General features: G+C 34.6%; 1 protein-coding gene across 1 annotated transcript; it reads right to left on the bottom strand.

The window, feature by feature from the left end:
• Positions 1 to 2,088: 2,088 nt before the first annotated feature.
• On the bottom strand, positions 2,089 to 14,931 carry LOC125106783 (C-type lectin domain family 2 member A-like). The gene is given in 5 exon segments (XM_047741337.1): positions 2,089 to 2,704; positions 4,227 to 4,330; positions 5,997 to 6,160; positions 9,226 to 9,306; positions 14,015 to 14,931. Coding segments are annotated over 5 exon segments (513 nt in total). The 5' UTR covers positions 14,070 to 14,931; the 3' UTR covers positions 2,089 to 2,595.
• Positions 14,932 to 15,800: the final 869 nt, after the last annotated feature.

Here is a 15,800-nt window from a genome sequence, read left to right as displayed (position 1 = left end):
TTCACCCCTTAGTTTATAAATGAAATTCTATACAATGTGAAGTTTCTTAATTTCCTTTCATGTATTCAAAGAAAAAAAAAAGGGAGTGTATTACTCTAAATTACTAAACAATTTACAAAATTAGTTTGTAGCCATGAACCAACACTAAAAATAAAACCTGTATTATGAATCAAATAAAACTTGAACTTAACCAGAATTTAATACATACAACTGTAATATACAGTGGCATCCTAAAATACATTATTTTCATGTTTTCTTGATAACATCATGCACAGATATAATGGCCCATACGTGAATACATGCCAACATTTGCTAAGTTATTTTTGTTCCCATATAATACCAGGGTGAACATCAACTAGTCAGCTTGCGAGAATCTCTTTTCATTTATCAGAAAGTTTCAACTGTATCTAATTAAGGAAGTAAGCCTCAGTTAAAAATATGCAAGAAGGACATGTTCCCATGTGTTTGTAATATAGATACTCTCTTTTCCTCCCAGCTTCTCCACCCTACTTTTTCTCATCCACCTACACTCACATTCTTTCCTACATTCATAGATTATGAGTAATTTATAGTTACCTAGTTACTAATAATAATTCATAGTTACCTAGGCAAGAATTTAAACTCAACTAATGTAATATAGGTGATTTTGGTATTTTTTGAATGCCCTGTAGAATTTGAATTTTATAACCGCACCCAGATATATGTCATAAGCCTATTCTATTTTTTTGTCCTTACTTGGGAAATAGATTTTTTTTCCCAATAATCTATTGTTTGGTCACCTTTGATATTATTATTATAGTTTATATTCAACTGTCTAAGCTTTGTAATATTTTAAATTGAAGTACAATTGACACATATCCCATTAATTTCAGGTGTGTATCATAGTTATGTCATATTTTTATTTTATTTTTTTCTTTGATTCACAGTTATTAGGGTATGAATTCCTGATGGTTTATAATTTACTATGGTCAACTCAGAGGAGTTAAGTAATGACCTTACTTATATAGTGGACACAAACTGTTACATTTATTTTGAAATACAAATATGCTTTAAATACATGAAATTAATTATTATTTGACCATAGAGTTGAGGGTCCATATCTGAGCTCTCTACTCTGTTCCACTGGTCTATGTGTCTGTTTTTATGCCAGTACTCTGTTCCACTGGTCTATGTGTCTGTTTTTATGTCTTGGTGATCACAGCTTTGTAGTAAAGCTTGAAATCAGGTAATGTGATGCCCCCAGTTTTTTTTTTCTTTTTCCACATTTCCTTAGCAATTCGGGATCTCTTCTGATTCCATACGAATTTTAGGATTATTTGCTCCAGCTCTTTGAAAAATACTGGTGGAATTTTGATTGGAATGGCAATAAAAGTATAGATTTTTTTTAAATTTCAAGGTATCTTTTCATTTTGTTGATGTTTTTCTTCACTGTGCAAAAGATCTCTAGTTTGAGTAATCTCATTTGTTTATTTTAGCTTTTGTTGCTTTGTCTGAGGACACTGGTCCAAAAAAAAAAAAATTCTGATGTCAAATGGTTTACCATCTCTCTTTTCTTCTAAGAGTTTTATGGTTTCAGGTCTTATAGTAAAGGCTTTCATTCAATTTCATTCAATTTGAATTTATTTTTGTCTATGGTGTAAGATAGTGGTCAGTTTCATTCCTTGGCATGTAGTGTCCAGTTTTTCCAACACTATTTATTGAAATGACTGTCTTTTCCCCATTTTATATTTGTACCTCCTTTGTCAGAAGTTAATTGACATATAAGTGTGGGTTTTATTTCTGGGGTCTCTATCTATTCAATCTATTCTATCTCTCAATCTATTCCATTGATTCATGAATCTGTTTTTGTGCCAGTACCATACTATTTTGATTACTACAGCTTGGTAGTATAGTTTGAAATCAGGGAGTGGGATGCCTCCAGCTTTGTTCTTCTTCCTCAAGATTGCTTTGGAGTCTTTTCTGATCCCATACAATTTTTAAGATTCTTGGTTCTAATTCTGTGAAATATGCCATTGGTATTTTGATGAAGATTGCATTGAATCTGTAGATTGCTTTGAGTGAGCTTTATAATTTAATATATAATTCTGATAATTTATCAGTGATTTTTATTGATAGAGTTAGGATCCTTATGGGTGGGTTTTTCCTTGTTTTTATGTCATTGAAGTGAATGTCTTTTCATAGGTTATTTTCTTGTAACATTTCTTTTCACCAAAGTTATTATTGTTAGTATTTTGTAATATTTACACATTTGGAACACATATATTTCTCTAACTCTTAAGCTAAGTAAATGTTGGCTGACCTATCAACATAGATCTCTTTAAATTTGCTTAAAATCATTATTGCAGTTGCAGGTCATCTAATTATTTGTCATTACTTTATTTGCTTCTCTTTAGTAAAAGTTTCCTGATTTGTGCTTATAACGGGCAGTTGTGTGTCTTGATTTGATGAGGTTCTTTCATTCAACAGTTTTTAATTCCTTTGTTTAAAATCTGTAAAATTCAGTATTCAGCAGCATAACTAGTGAGAACTATTGCCTACCTAGGCCTTTTCTTTATCTCTGAAGTGTGATAGTCATTTTCCAGTTTTTTTGCTCAATTAAAATTGAGGTTTGCTGCAAATCCACTTAATATCAATAAATCCCCTAGAACTATGGACTCCATCAGCATTCAGAAAAGCAAAGGATCCATTCCCACTAATTTCAAACCTGAAAAGAACCATTAAAATTAGTTTGAGAACGACTTACAGCTGTACTCAAGAATAAAATTAAGATTCAAGTACTCTGAAACACTTTACACAAAACATTGAGCTCCATGCTGACTCATCACCATATGCTACACACAAAAAAAATCTGGTACATCAAAGAAATAGAAGACTAAATGTAGGTATTTAATTATAATTCTTAGTATAAACTGTAACATTATTTAGAACAATAAATAGAAAGGCAGCTATAGGTATAGATGGACATGGATAAACCATGAATATAGCTATAAGTCAATGTCCATCTATATTTATCTATCTATCTATATCTATTTTCATCCATCTATCAGGAGAGACTGTGGTTGCTAAATTGAAAGATCCTTGGAGTTTCTTTAAAGCAGTTATTTTCAGCCAATGTTCCTTTTTGAAAGTAAGAAATAAGATTTATATTCATTTGATGCATTTGAAAAATGTACTGAGATAGAAACCAAAGAGACTAATTGCTATATTAATTTTGTTGATTTGCTCTGTTTATGGAGTTTTTCCTTCTTTCATAGTAAGTGTAATTTGTCTTATCTCACATATTTTAGTATTTTTTAATTGGTTTCCACTGTTTATCTAGCAGTTGATGAAATATTAAGGCAGGAGTATGTGGATAGAAAAGAAAAGTCACACAGGCTTTATTTTCAGTTATAATAGTATGCAAGTGAGAAAACAACATTACTCAGTAACAGTTAAATAAATAAATAATATGGTTTACAATGGACTTATGGAAAGTTAAAGACAACAATGTGGTCACTTACTCTTTAAAACAAAGAGATCTTGTGGCACGGATTGCATGGAGCATTGGGTGTTATAGGCAAACAATGAATCATGGAACACTACATCAAAAACTAATGATATAATGCATGGTGACTAGCATAACACAATAAAAAAAAAAGAGATCCTGTATAAATAAACTCGTTTAAAAAAGGTGCGAGTTGGGGCAACTGGGTAGCTCAGTTGCTTAAACATCTGCCTTCAGCTCAGGTCATGATCCCAGGGTCCTGGGATCAAGCCCTACATTTGGCTCTCTGCTCCATGGGGATCCTGCTTCTCCCTCTCCCTCTGCTGCTCCCCTTGCTTGTACTCTTTCTCTGTCAAATAAATGAATAAATAAGATACTTGCACTTTCTTTAAAAAAAGAAAATGCAAGTAATACATGTGGTTTGGCTTGCAATTTGAAAAAAAATTTGAATTTGAATTAGCGAAAGGAGTGTTTATTACCAAGACTTTGGCAATAAAAATAAAATGAAATAAGAAACAAAAATAAAACAGAAGAAAAATTTCACTGTGTATCACTTAAAGTAGAAGGAAGATAGGTTGCTCTAAGGTATGTCTCGATGTGAAAGGGCCCATGTCTCAGGGTGAAGACTAAGAAAGGTAGTTGCACATAGAAAATAGAAGATTTCTTTATAATAATGCACTTAAAATTATTTAAAATGTTTGCATACCAGAATAAAACCTTTCCTACTAAAATTGAAACTCACCAAGTATTGAATATGGTAACATTTGTCCATTTCCAAGATTCTCCTTGTTTTCTGTTCAATCCAATCCAGTGCATAAAAGTTCCTGCATGTCTCCTCAAAAACTCCTTTCACAAAAATCAGGGTATTATCCATTACGTAATATTTTAGATCACATAGCTGAACACACTTCTCATCCCAACCTTCTCATCTTTATGATTTACATCCTAATCTGTATGCCGTAATGCTTCTTTAGCAACAGGTAAGGATATTAGGTTAGTTTATCAGAAACATTTTCACTTTGCTCTTTCACTTCTTAAAAATCTGTAAGCAATAGAGTGACTTACATCAAGTCATTGCAATTTTCTGAACTACACTGTCTCAAATTATCTTTAGGGGTAATTTCTATCTCTCAAATGAGAAGCTGATGAGGAAAAAGTATTTGAATTAATTTCCTCCAAACTGGGCCATCAGTATGTTTTAGTCACAGAGTGAATGACAGAGACTATAAACTGATAAGATGTTTGTGTGTGTTTGGATGACAAAATCAGGAGCTGAGCATTTTCTCTAGGAACTGATACAGAACGTTTGTAAGAGTGACAGAGAACTAATGTTTCCATTTTGTTTTATGCACAGGTCCTCTCTCAAAAGTCACAGAGGAGGTATTTCAGGGGGAAAGTGTTTAATAGAAAGTATAACTACTGCTAAAAATAGGAAAATTCAGTCATAAACTACATTTGATCCTTGAACAATGCTGCCATGCAGCTGAAAACCTAAGCATAACTCTTGATTCCCCCCAAATACAACTACTAATAGCATACTATTGACACAAAGCATTATTGTTAAGATAAACAATTAACCCATATTTTGTAAGCTATATATATTATATACGACTTTCTTACAATAAAGTAGTAAACTAGAGAAAACGAAATGTTCAGAAAATCACAAGGAAGAGAAAATACACTTACAGTGCTGTACAGTTTGCTGAAAATAATCTGCATGTAAGTGGACCTGTACAGTTCAAACCTGTATTGTTCAAGGATCAACTAACTGTCCTTTGAGGAGATACCAAAATAAGAATGTTATTGCTGCTGTAGGTTTTCTCATATAATCAGAAACCAAACTAACTTCTGGATGATTATGATTTATTGCAATAAAAATATATTGAATGATAGATTTCATTTCTCTTCTCTTGGCTCCTTGCTATATAGAGTTTATAGTCAGCTCTCTTTATAAACAAACATATTTCCTCATCCAGTGTTCCTGCAGCCCAAGTCCCTCTTCTTCGTGTTTTTTCACTTCTGTCCATGGTCTCATGTTCTTCAAACTGCTATTTCCCTCAGATCCTCAGCCTAAATTCTAAGAGCCCTATCTATTTTTTGGTTTTAATTTTTCCAGGCCATTCTTGGTAGAATAAAAATTTAAAGGTATTAAAAACTATCCATTTAATAATTTAAGAACATCAAATAAAGACATTTACCTATATAAACAGCATGCATTATTATTAAAAACATAACATCACCAGCTAATTTGACTAAATTCAAATCCCAGTTCAACAGGTTCTGGCTGTGTGACAATGGCTATGTTACATAATATCTCTGTGCCTAACTGTCTTCAGCTATAAAATACGGGTATTTTCATATGTACTTCATAGGCACTGGTTGGTTTACATGAGTTTTATAGTTACACTTAGAACACTGTCTGACATATATTTTCATATTCACGTTTATCATTTTTATTCTCGTTGTACAAACTTAAGCTCTGAAATGGTTAAGAACTTTCCCCTTTTCTTACCATATCCTCTTGTGTATCAATATGAGCAAGTTCTGATCCCTGTGAAAGGCAAAATTGTTCACTGGCTGTCCAATTTTTGGTATCACTGGAAAAATAGAAACACTACTTTCTTACTCCAATCCATTCACCTGAACATTCCACAGTTTTGGGACATTTGAAAAATACTGGAAATATTGAAAAAAGAAAGAAATTATCAGATAAAAAGTAAGTTAAAGAGTATTTCTTTCATTCTGATGAATCAGGTTTACTTTTACTCCTATGGTTTGCAGTCTGTAAAATTAACTTCACTCATGGGTTGATGGACAAATTCAGTTCAGCTGTCTGTAAGGAAAACCACTTAATGGTCGGGCAGTCCATAGTTTATCCCATTTCCCTGGCTTCTACTTTGAAGAATGGAACTTCTGGCCTCTCATAGTCTATATTGACATCCTCCCAAAAACAATGTATAAAATTTAACAACTGACAAAAAGTCCTAGAGACATAAATACAAATTAGACTTCACAGACTAGGGTAAGAAAGCTCACCTTTACCTTGAGAAATGAAATGCTTATAGACAAGAAAGGACATCCAAGCTAGGGAAGTAAAACTCACTGTACATGACAACAAATCATTGGAATATGAGTTAGTAAAACAGTTGTTCTACTTCACCAATATTCAGTGCCAAAGAAGCTGGAATCATGAGGAACTGGTTTCTGCATAGAGTGTTTTGAAAATTTTCTTTTTCAAGGTTTTAGTTAGGTGTTGAGTAATCAGAATAAGATAAAGTTCTTACCCTCCAAGTGTTTGAATAAGTTAATGTAACTAGCAAAGAACCAAGTAAATGTTCAACTGTCAGGTCAACTCCAAAGCCTTCTCTCCTCATTTGCCATGATGTATAATACATAACATTTTATTTATTTATTTATTTAATTTATTTAAATATAAATATATATATTTATATATACTTAAATATATATAAATATTTGGAAGCAGATCTAGGGTACCATACCTAGGTAATGAAATATATTGTGTTTCAATTTTTTAAATTAATTAATGAATGAATATAAAGGTTTCTTATAGAAACACTTCTTTATAAATATTTAAATTCTGGGGCACCTGCTGGCTCAGTTCAAAGGTGCTTGGGACTCTTGATCTCTGAGTCATGAGTTCCCACCCCATGTGGGGTATAGAGGTCACTAAAATAATAATAATAATAATATAATTATTTAACTGCTAGATATTTAAATATCAATAACATTGAGCTCCAAGGACACTATGATGACAGAAAAAGCTATATGCAAGAACAGTACTGGTACTCTGTGAATGACAAAGAAAATAAAAATCAAGAGTGCTAAATGTTACTTTAATGTAAGTGCCAACTTAAGTGTTATATTAAGTGAAACATGCATATGGAAAATCAAATTCTGAGACTATTACATGGATCAGGAATTTAAAAAACCTACCTTTGAATTATTTTCACAAAATGAGCCATTAATGTCCAGAAGAAAATTAGTATTTTCATTTTTACATATCTACTCCAATAGACAAAATTGCCACAAATCACTTGTGCCTTTATTTCATTTTTTTTCTTTTAACATAATAAATATATCATAGAACAGCTATTAGTAATGTAACTTAATCTAATCCAAGAGAAATAAGAGCAAAGAGATACTGCAGCTATATGGGCTGTATTACATGGTGGTTAAAATATGAGGAATTAGAGCCAGCCAGACAAGAAGAGTCTCGATTCTGGCTCTGGAATTTGTTATTTGTGAGAGGCAACTTACTTGCTCTGGCTTCTATTTCTTTGCCTGTAAATGGATTTCATAATTATAGTTGTTTCTTGTTCTTGTGAGAATTAAATATGAATAATAAATATAGTATAATTAGCATTGTTTCTTCAACTGGTACAAAGTATGCTCCATTAAAAAACATAACTATTGCTATTGTTATCTGGTGGTCACTTCAGAATTTATTATTACTTTACTTAAAGATTAAGAACTTCTACAAATTTGGGAACATAACTGTAATGTGAGATTTAGGATATTTAGTTTTTGTTTTTTGTTAAGCGATCTCTACACCCAATGTGGGGTTCAAACTCATGACTCAGAGATCAAGTTGCTTGCTCTACTGACTAAGCCACCAGTGCTAGTTTTTAATTTACTTTTTAAATTGAAGCATAAATATATTAATTTCAGGTATACAACATAGTGATTTATCAATTTTATATATTACAAAATGCTCACCGTGATAAATATAGTTACCATCTGTCACCTTACAAAGTTATTATATTCTTGACTATATTCCTGATGCTCTATTTTTAATCTCTGTAACTTACCTATTTTATAACTAGAAATTTGTACCTCTTAATGCCTTTCACCTATTTTGCTCATTCCCTCAACCCCCTCCCTCTGGCAACCACCAGTTTGTTCTCTGTATTTTTGAGTCTGAGTCTGTTTTTTGTTTGTTTATTTTATTTTACTTGTTAGATTCTACATATAATTGAAGTAATATGGCATATTTCTTTGTCTTACTTCACCTCACACAATACCCTCTAGCTCTATCCATGTTGTCACAATGGCAAGATTTCATTCTTTTAATGTCTGAATAATATTCCATTATGTTTATATACCACATCTTCTTTATGTATTCATTTACAAATGATATATCCAATAAGGAGTTAATATCCAAAATATACAAATAACTCATAACACACAACCCCAAATAATCCAATTAAAAAATGAAGAGAGGACCTGAATAGATATTTTTCCAAAGAAGACATGCAGATGGCTAACAGACAATAAAAGAATGCTCAACATTGCTAATCATTAGGGAAACGCAAATCAAAACCATAATGAAATATCACCTCATCCCAGTCAGAATGGCTGGTATCAAGAGAAGACCCAAGAGCATTCTTGAGAGGGGTGCCTGGGTGGCTTAGTCGGTAAAGCCTCTGCCTTCAGCTCAGGTCATGATCCTGGGGTCCTCACCCTCTCTCTCTGCCACTCCCTCTACTTGTGTTCTTTCTCTCCCTCTGTCAAACAAATAAATAAAATCTTTTAAAAAAAGAGTATTTTTGAGAGAGACAAGGAGTATGGTAAAACCTGCCAAACTAGTAGGAACCTGAGAATTTGTCTCTATAAGACCTTTTTGTTACTTCAGAATTGAGAGATCTAGGATTAATTTTGAGATAGGATTGACCCTAATGGGCACAAAGAACCATAGAAAGTTTATGAGCTCAGCCACTCACCTGCTATCACAAGAATGACCACTATGAGAAATATGATGAACATACAAAGGTATAACATCCAGCATTTTTTCAACTTGCAAACTGCAAAATAAATATCTACTGTAAAATTTGCAGAGAAACCCTGCCAGAATATTTTCATTTATTCTCCTTCATAGTAATCAATTTTAAAACTCTCATTAGAAGCATCTATATTGGGTGCCTGGATGGCTCAGTGGGTTAAGCCTCTGCCTTCGGCTCAGGTCATGATCTCAAGGTCCTGGGATCAAGGCCTGCATCAGGCTCTCTGCTCAGCGAGGAGTCTGCTTCCCCCTCTCTTTCTGCCTGCCTCTCTGCCTACTTGTGATCTCTCTCTCTCTGTAAAATAAATAAAATCTTTTTAAAAAAGAGTTTAAAAAAAAAAGCATCTATATCGTAAAGTAATAAAGGATACAATGGCCTTATAAAATGCAAAGATGGAAAGTACCAATGACCACTGTAGCTGTTCAGATAGGGCATCAGCGGTGGAGAAGATCACTTAGACTGGTTGAAAGGAGGGAGGAAAGGCAAGGTTATTTCAAAGGTAGAAATAGTGTGAATGGTGGATTGCAGTCAAGAAAGTATAATGTTCAACAAAAAGGCTATGATCAGACAAATGGCTACGAAAGATACACAAATCAACAAAATCAAAGATAGGGGAGAAAGGAAAGTCATAAGGTCATTTGACAGAAGAAACATGTAAGATAAATCATTTTCTTTATTCTTAAGCAATAGTGGGAAATTTAATGCATTTAAGCAAGGAAATGCCAAGATAAAAGTAGTAATTTGTGGTAAGCAGAATGAATTAGAGAGGGGATTTGGCACTCAAGGAAATGTTATGAGGTGAAGAAAAGAAAGCAGTAGTAATTTTAGGGTGCCTGGGTGGCTCAGTCGCTTAAGCCTCTGCTTTTGGCTCAGCTCATGATCTTAAGGTCCTGGGATCAAGCCCGGTGTCAGGCTCTCTGCTCAGCAAGGAGCCTGCCTCCTTCCCTCCCCTCTGCCCCCCCTTCCCCGCTTGCCTCTCTGCCCACTTGTGATCTCTGTCTGTCAAATAAATAATAAAATCTTTAAAAAAGTAATAATTTTAGCAGTGATTAAGATCATCTTGTTTGACAAATTATTGGCAGATGTAGAAAGAATGTTTTCCAACCACACATTTAAATGTCAGAAGAAAGGATTTGGGGAGGCAGAAAGATGGCAGAGTAGGAAGACCCAAGTCTCCTCTCATCCCATGAACACAATTAAAGAACTATCAAATTATCTTAAATACCCTATAAGTCCACCTGAAGACTGACAGAACAAACTTGTAGAGAGCAAAATGAAGTCTCTCATGTTAAGCAGGGACCTATGACGAGCTGTGACACAAGTACTTAAAGGTACAGCATCTATGGGGGCACCTGGGTGGCTCAGTGGGTTAAAGCCTCTGCCTTCGGCTCAGGCCATGATCCCAGGGTCCTGGGATCGAGCCCCGAATCGGGCTCTCAGCTCAGCGGGGAGCCTGCTTCCTCCTCTCTCTCTGCCTGCCTCTCTGCCTACTTGTGATCTCTGTCAAATAAATAAAATCTTAAAAAAAAAAAAAAAAAGGTACAACATCTACGAGATATTGCTGGGACCAGCATCAATAGTCCAGAATTGATAAGAAACAGGTCTGCAGAGGCCTAAGACCAATTAAATCCATTTAAAAAGGAGAGGATTTTTGCAACACACTGTCAGACTCATCAGACATGACTTCTCCCTGTGACCACTTAAAAAGGCAACTTCAGCTGCTGAAGGCTCCACCTGACTGATCAGAGTGAGATTCTTCACTGCTTGAACATAAAAAGCAGTAAGTGCCAAGAGTTGACTCAAACCAGATAAGTCTTATCTCAACTGTGCACCCATAGACTGACCATTGTGTTTAGTTTATTAACTTCCTATACCCTTTCATTATCTTGTTTTTTGTCTGGTTTATCCTATGTTCTGCTCTGTGTGCTGTGTAAGGAGCCAAGTTTAATCACACAGTGAAATGTCCTTGAGTTTGAAATCCTGAACCTGCTTTATAATTGTGATTAACTTTGCTTTATGATTGAATAAAGTCGACATTGTGGAAAGACACAACTCATGTATGCACGTGCATACCATGCTCACGACAAAACTCCATAACAAAAAAGAGAGAGGATGCCACATCGAAGAAGGTAAGATATGTGTTTTAGAGGAGAAATAGATCATGGGTGCCATGAAGGGGAGAGAGATGTGGTTGTAGAGAAGGACAAGAGAGAGAGGAGCACACAGGGGATTGCATAAGAACATTTCCCCAAAGATACTGGCTTGCAAAATCAGAGAGGCTGAATTTTATGAATTCTTACAATGAGCGGAGCTTAAAGCCTGGAGTTTTAAAGGTCTGCTGGCTTGGCTGGAATACAACCAGGGTACTGTGCTGCTCCTGGAGAGGAGGTAGGCAACAATCTGGGGGCAGACAGCATGGAAACTATGATCTCAAGAATTCCAGGGGCACAGAAAGGGAAGATTATTCACACTTCTTGGAACTCATCCCTGAGAGGCAACATTCATGGGAATGCATCTCCTGGAACGAAGGAGCTGGCTGTTGCCAGTTACCTCCTCACACCTTAGTATAAACTCAGTGGTGCATTAACAATGAATCTTGGAACACTGAAAAAATAAAATTAAAAAACAAAAACAAAAACAAAAAAACCCAACACAGAGCCACCTATAAGAAGCAATGCAGTACCAACACTGGTTACCTAACTTCCTTACACCAAGTCCCACACCCCTGCATTCTGATGGAACTGCCCTTTTCAGTCACACTTGCCTCAGTCCCAGTGCAGTGGGCCCTCCTCCAGAAGACCAGTGCAAACCCCTGAGTACCTAATGTTTTCCAACAAGAGAGTTCTGCAGGGCTTTAGTTCCGGCGGAGTTGACATCAGGTCTCATTTCACAAGCACACCAGAGCACATCTAGTTAAAACTCACTGCATTTTGTATGTTTGATTCTACTTTCTGAGAAATTCATTTAGAAAGGGTCTATGAGTAGCAATTACGTTAAATTTTTACATCTGAAAAATTTCCCCCAACATCTGATAGACTGAATTAAAAACCTGAATTTAAGCATTTTCTCCTTTATAAATGTGAAGAATTTGTTCTGTTCTCTTTATGCAGCTGCTGTTGCTGATGAGCGACCTACCATTCGGAGAAGGATTTTCCTTATCTTGAAGTTCATTTGGTTTGTGTGGTTTCCTCCTCTTTGAGGCCTTTCAAGATTTTCTCTTTATTCTTGATGTTTTGAAATTTAGTGTAAGTCATCAAATTATGAAAAATCCTTTTAACCTTTCTGCTCAGCATTGTGTATGCTTTTTCAAATTCTAGGTTCATATTTTTCTTCACTTACGATATTTTTTCTTCTGCTACTGCTAGTAATATATCCATCCCCTTACACTTAACTCTATCCGGGACTCCCTTATACACCACACCTCTAAACTTTTTAAAAACCTAAGTTTTTTTGTTTTATTTTTCAATGATATCAAAGAGTAATACAAATTCTGATATGAAAAATCAGTCATTCTATTAATTCATCCTTGAACAAGTTCTTTAGTGTACAAAAAATTAACAGTCCACAGATATCTGCTTCCACCCTTAAAAAAAACCTAGGGAAGATACAAAAGTGAGGGAAAGACACACAGACTTGAGAAATTACAGGAAGCGCTGCTAGAACCCCCTGTGGAGATCCAAGGCTACTCTATGTGCATGTGAGTGTATGTGTGTGCATGAACGGTGAGTGAGTGGTAAGGCTCCGGGCTTGCAGTTGGGAGATGCAGCAGTGTAAAGAGACAAAATACAAAATGCATTCGAGGAAACTTTTTGCTTTTTGCTCTTGCTTTCTTCCATCTGGCCCTTGGACAATTATTGCATGTTCTACAACCCAAAAGCCACCTAGGCCTCCTGAGTGTATGTGATGAGCACTCAAAATCCACGATGGAGAGAAAGACTGAATTTATTTTCCTGTGGTAAAAAAAAAATAAAAATATTTTATAAAAAATTAAATAAACAAAATAAATTTAGCACTTGAACCACTCCTAAGTGAATAATCACTGGCATTACATATATTTAGTAAAGAAATAGTCTTCTAATTAAAATTCTCAAAATTGAAATTGTCTTGTAAAACAGAGATATTATCATTAAAAATATTCTAGTATAGAAATTCTGCTAGACTCAGTCAATCTTTACACTTCTTCAAAAGCCCCTTTCAGCCTCTTTATCTTCAAGCCACTTCCAGATTTTCTCTATGTATATTTCCTATAATATCAAGATGATGCTGGGGAAACAAAAGACAATGGACACCTAATGATTCTGAAAGTCAACTTGACCCAAGCACAAACATTTAGAAACATCTTCATTCACTTCAGCAGGATATTAGCTATTTCTATCCATCCTTGGTCTGTGCTGGTTGAGACAGAGAAAGCAATCTTGGTTACAGGATTGGGTAAAACTGTGGTAAATAACTTCTCTTTGCTGTAAAAGTACATTTAAAAAAACCTTTTTATTGGCATATAATGCACACACCATAAAATTCACCCCGAATATCTTCATACATACAAGCTTACATTCTAACAGAGACAAAATTCCATACTTTCTACTAAATTTTGCATTGTTTTACAGAAGTGATTTCTCTGCCTCATAAACTTTAGTAGTTTTCCTCCTTAGGAGGTCAGCATTATTAGGCTGTCCTGTATTTGGTTTGTTTTTTCCCCCTTCATTCTCCCTCACCCAAAGGAACTTACTTGTCCTGTGTTTCCAGTTATCATGTCTGCCATCATGCTGCTCTGGGGTGATCATGGCAACTGTGGTGATTGATCCAAATCAAAGAAAATAACTAGAAGGACTTACAGACGTGGATCACAAAAAGCCAAGCAAGCTTTCTGTATAACAGGAGCGAAACAACTGACAATGAACACATTTATTTAATCCAAGGAGAAGTGGTGAGTCATCAGTCTTATCAGTTCAGATCAGAGATAAAAGTGAACACATCATTAAAAATGGAAAATTGACTCATCCAAAAGCATGTTTCACAAGAGTATCATAAAATTGGCAGAATATTTTTGTCCGCAAATAATAAAAAGTCCTGTGTGCCATATTGCGTGGAACACACAGAAAAAAATGTTCATCTTATTAAAGCACTCCTTACTATTTCTTGGAATTATCTCACTTCTCATTTTTATAAAAGGTCAAATCATTAATAGTAATTACACACACACACATTATTCATTCTGTATAAGTTCAAGTGCAGTTATTACATGATTTTGAGAAAGCTATTTAACTCTGTTGCTCAGTTCTTCTGTAAAATTGAGAGTAAATTATACTTGCCTAGAGGAATGTTGCAATGGCCAAATGAGATACTACATGGAAAATACTTAGAATAATGATGCCTGGCATTTATGTCAAGTGTATCTATTTCAATCACCTATCTATCATCCATCTATCATCTATTTATCCATCCACACACATATTATGGTACATCATCACTTTAAAATCTACTCATGAATTTTATAGCATACATGTGAACAAAAATAGAACTATATATTCCTTGAAGATTTCATGTATGAAGCTGTATTATGTTTTTAAAAATTTATATCTTTAAGTCATTCATTTATCAAAGATAAATGATTTACTTTAATAATGAGTCAACATTTCTCTGGATTTGCCACACAAATTTATGCAGTTATGACAACTGAATTCTATGTATACCTCAACTTTCTGTGCAGAGCCAGCCCTCTTTCATTTCTGTAAAACTGAGAAGCTTATATACAGATGCTAGCAACCATCCCCTAAGTTTTATTTAATCATGCTAGGACGTTTGGTCCATGCTTTATGGGCTTTGGGAAAGAGCCACTTTTGGAATCAGAAAGAACTGATTTTAATCTTGGGTCTAGAATTTCCTATTTTTTTTGGATTTCCAGAAAGTTACATTGAACTCACTTCATGGGATATTCTTTATTGGTGTTGTAGAAACACCCATATTCCCCATTCTGTTTGGAAGTCTGTTAAATGAGATGACAAAGTATGCTGGACACAGAAAGGGCATAGGATGTATTCAGTGAACTTGAAGAACTTTTCTTCTCTTACGAGCTCTTTTACAATCTTGCATACGCATATATTAAAGCACTTCACATTTTGCATTGCAGTTACTTTTTTTGTCCCAAGCCCAACAGGAGCAATCAAGTAGTTTAGCAAAGCCTAAAATAATCTTCAATTTGCTCATTATTTAAGAATAATTGAGATGAAATATTCTCAAGAAAGAATTATTGTGTTTGTAAATATAAAAAGAAAATATAGACTGAAACATTAAGTACTAAAATGTGCACATATTTTTAATGAAAACTAGATGTTGACCCTCACCCTCGGTCCCTTGGATTCCTATTCAAATGTGATTTGGGATCTAAATTCCACAGCTTTAGTGAAAGACCAGAGAAATCCCCATCATTTCTTCAAGTTACTGGGCTTCTTTCCTCACATTCTGCTCCTTCTCTCAATACTTATGTTCTGCTCACCATGACTTACATCCCAAAG

The sequence above is a fragment of the Lutra lutra genome, chromosome 8 (assembly GCF_902655055.1).
Source record: "Lutra lutra chromosome 8, mLutLut1.2, whole genome shotgun sequence".
Lineage (NCBI taxonomy): Eukaryota > Metazoa > Chordata > Mammalia > Carnivora > Mustelidae > Lutra > Lutra lutra.
The sequence above is the reverse complement of the archived record's forward strand: the minus strand, read 5'-3'. Positions and strand labels throughout refer to the sequence as shown.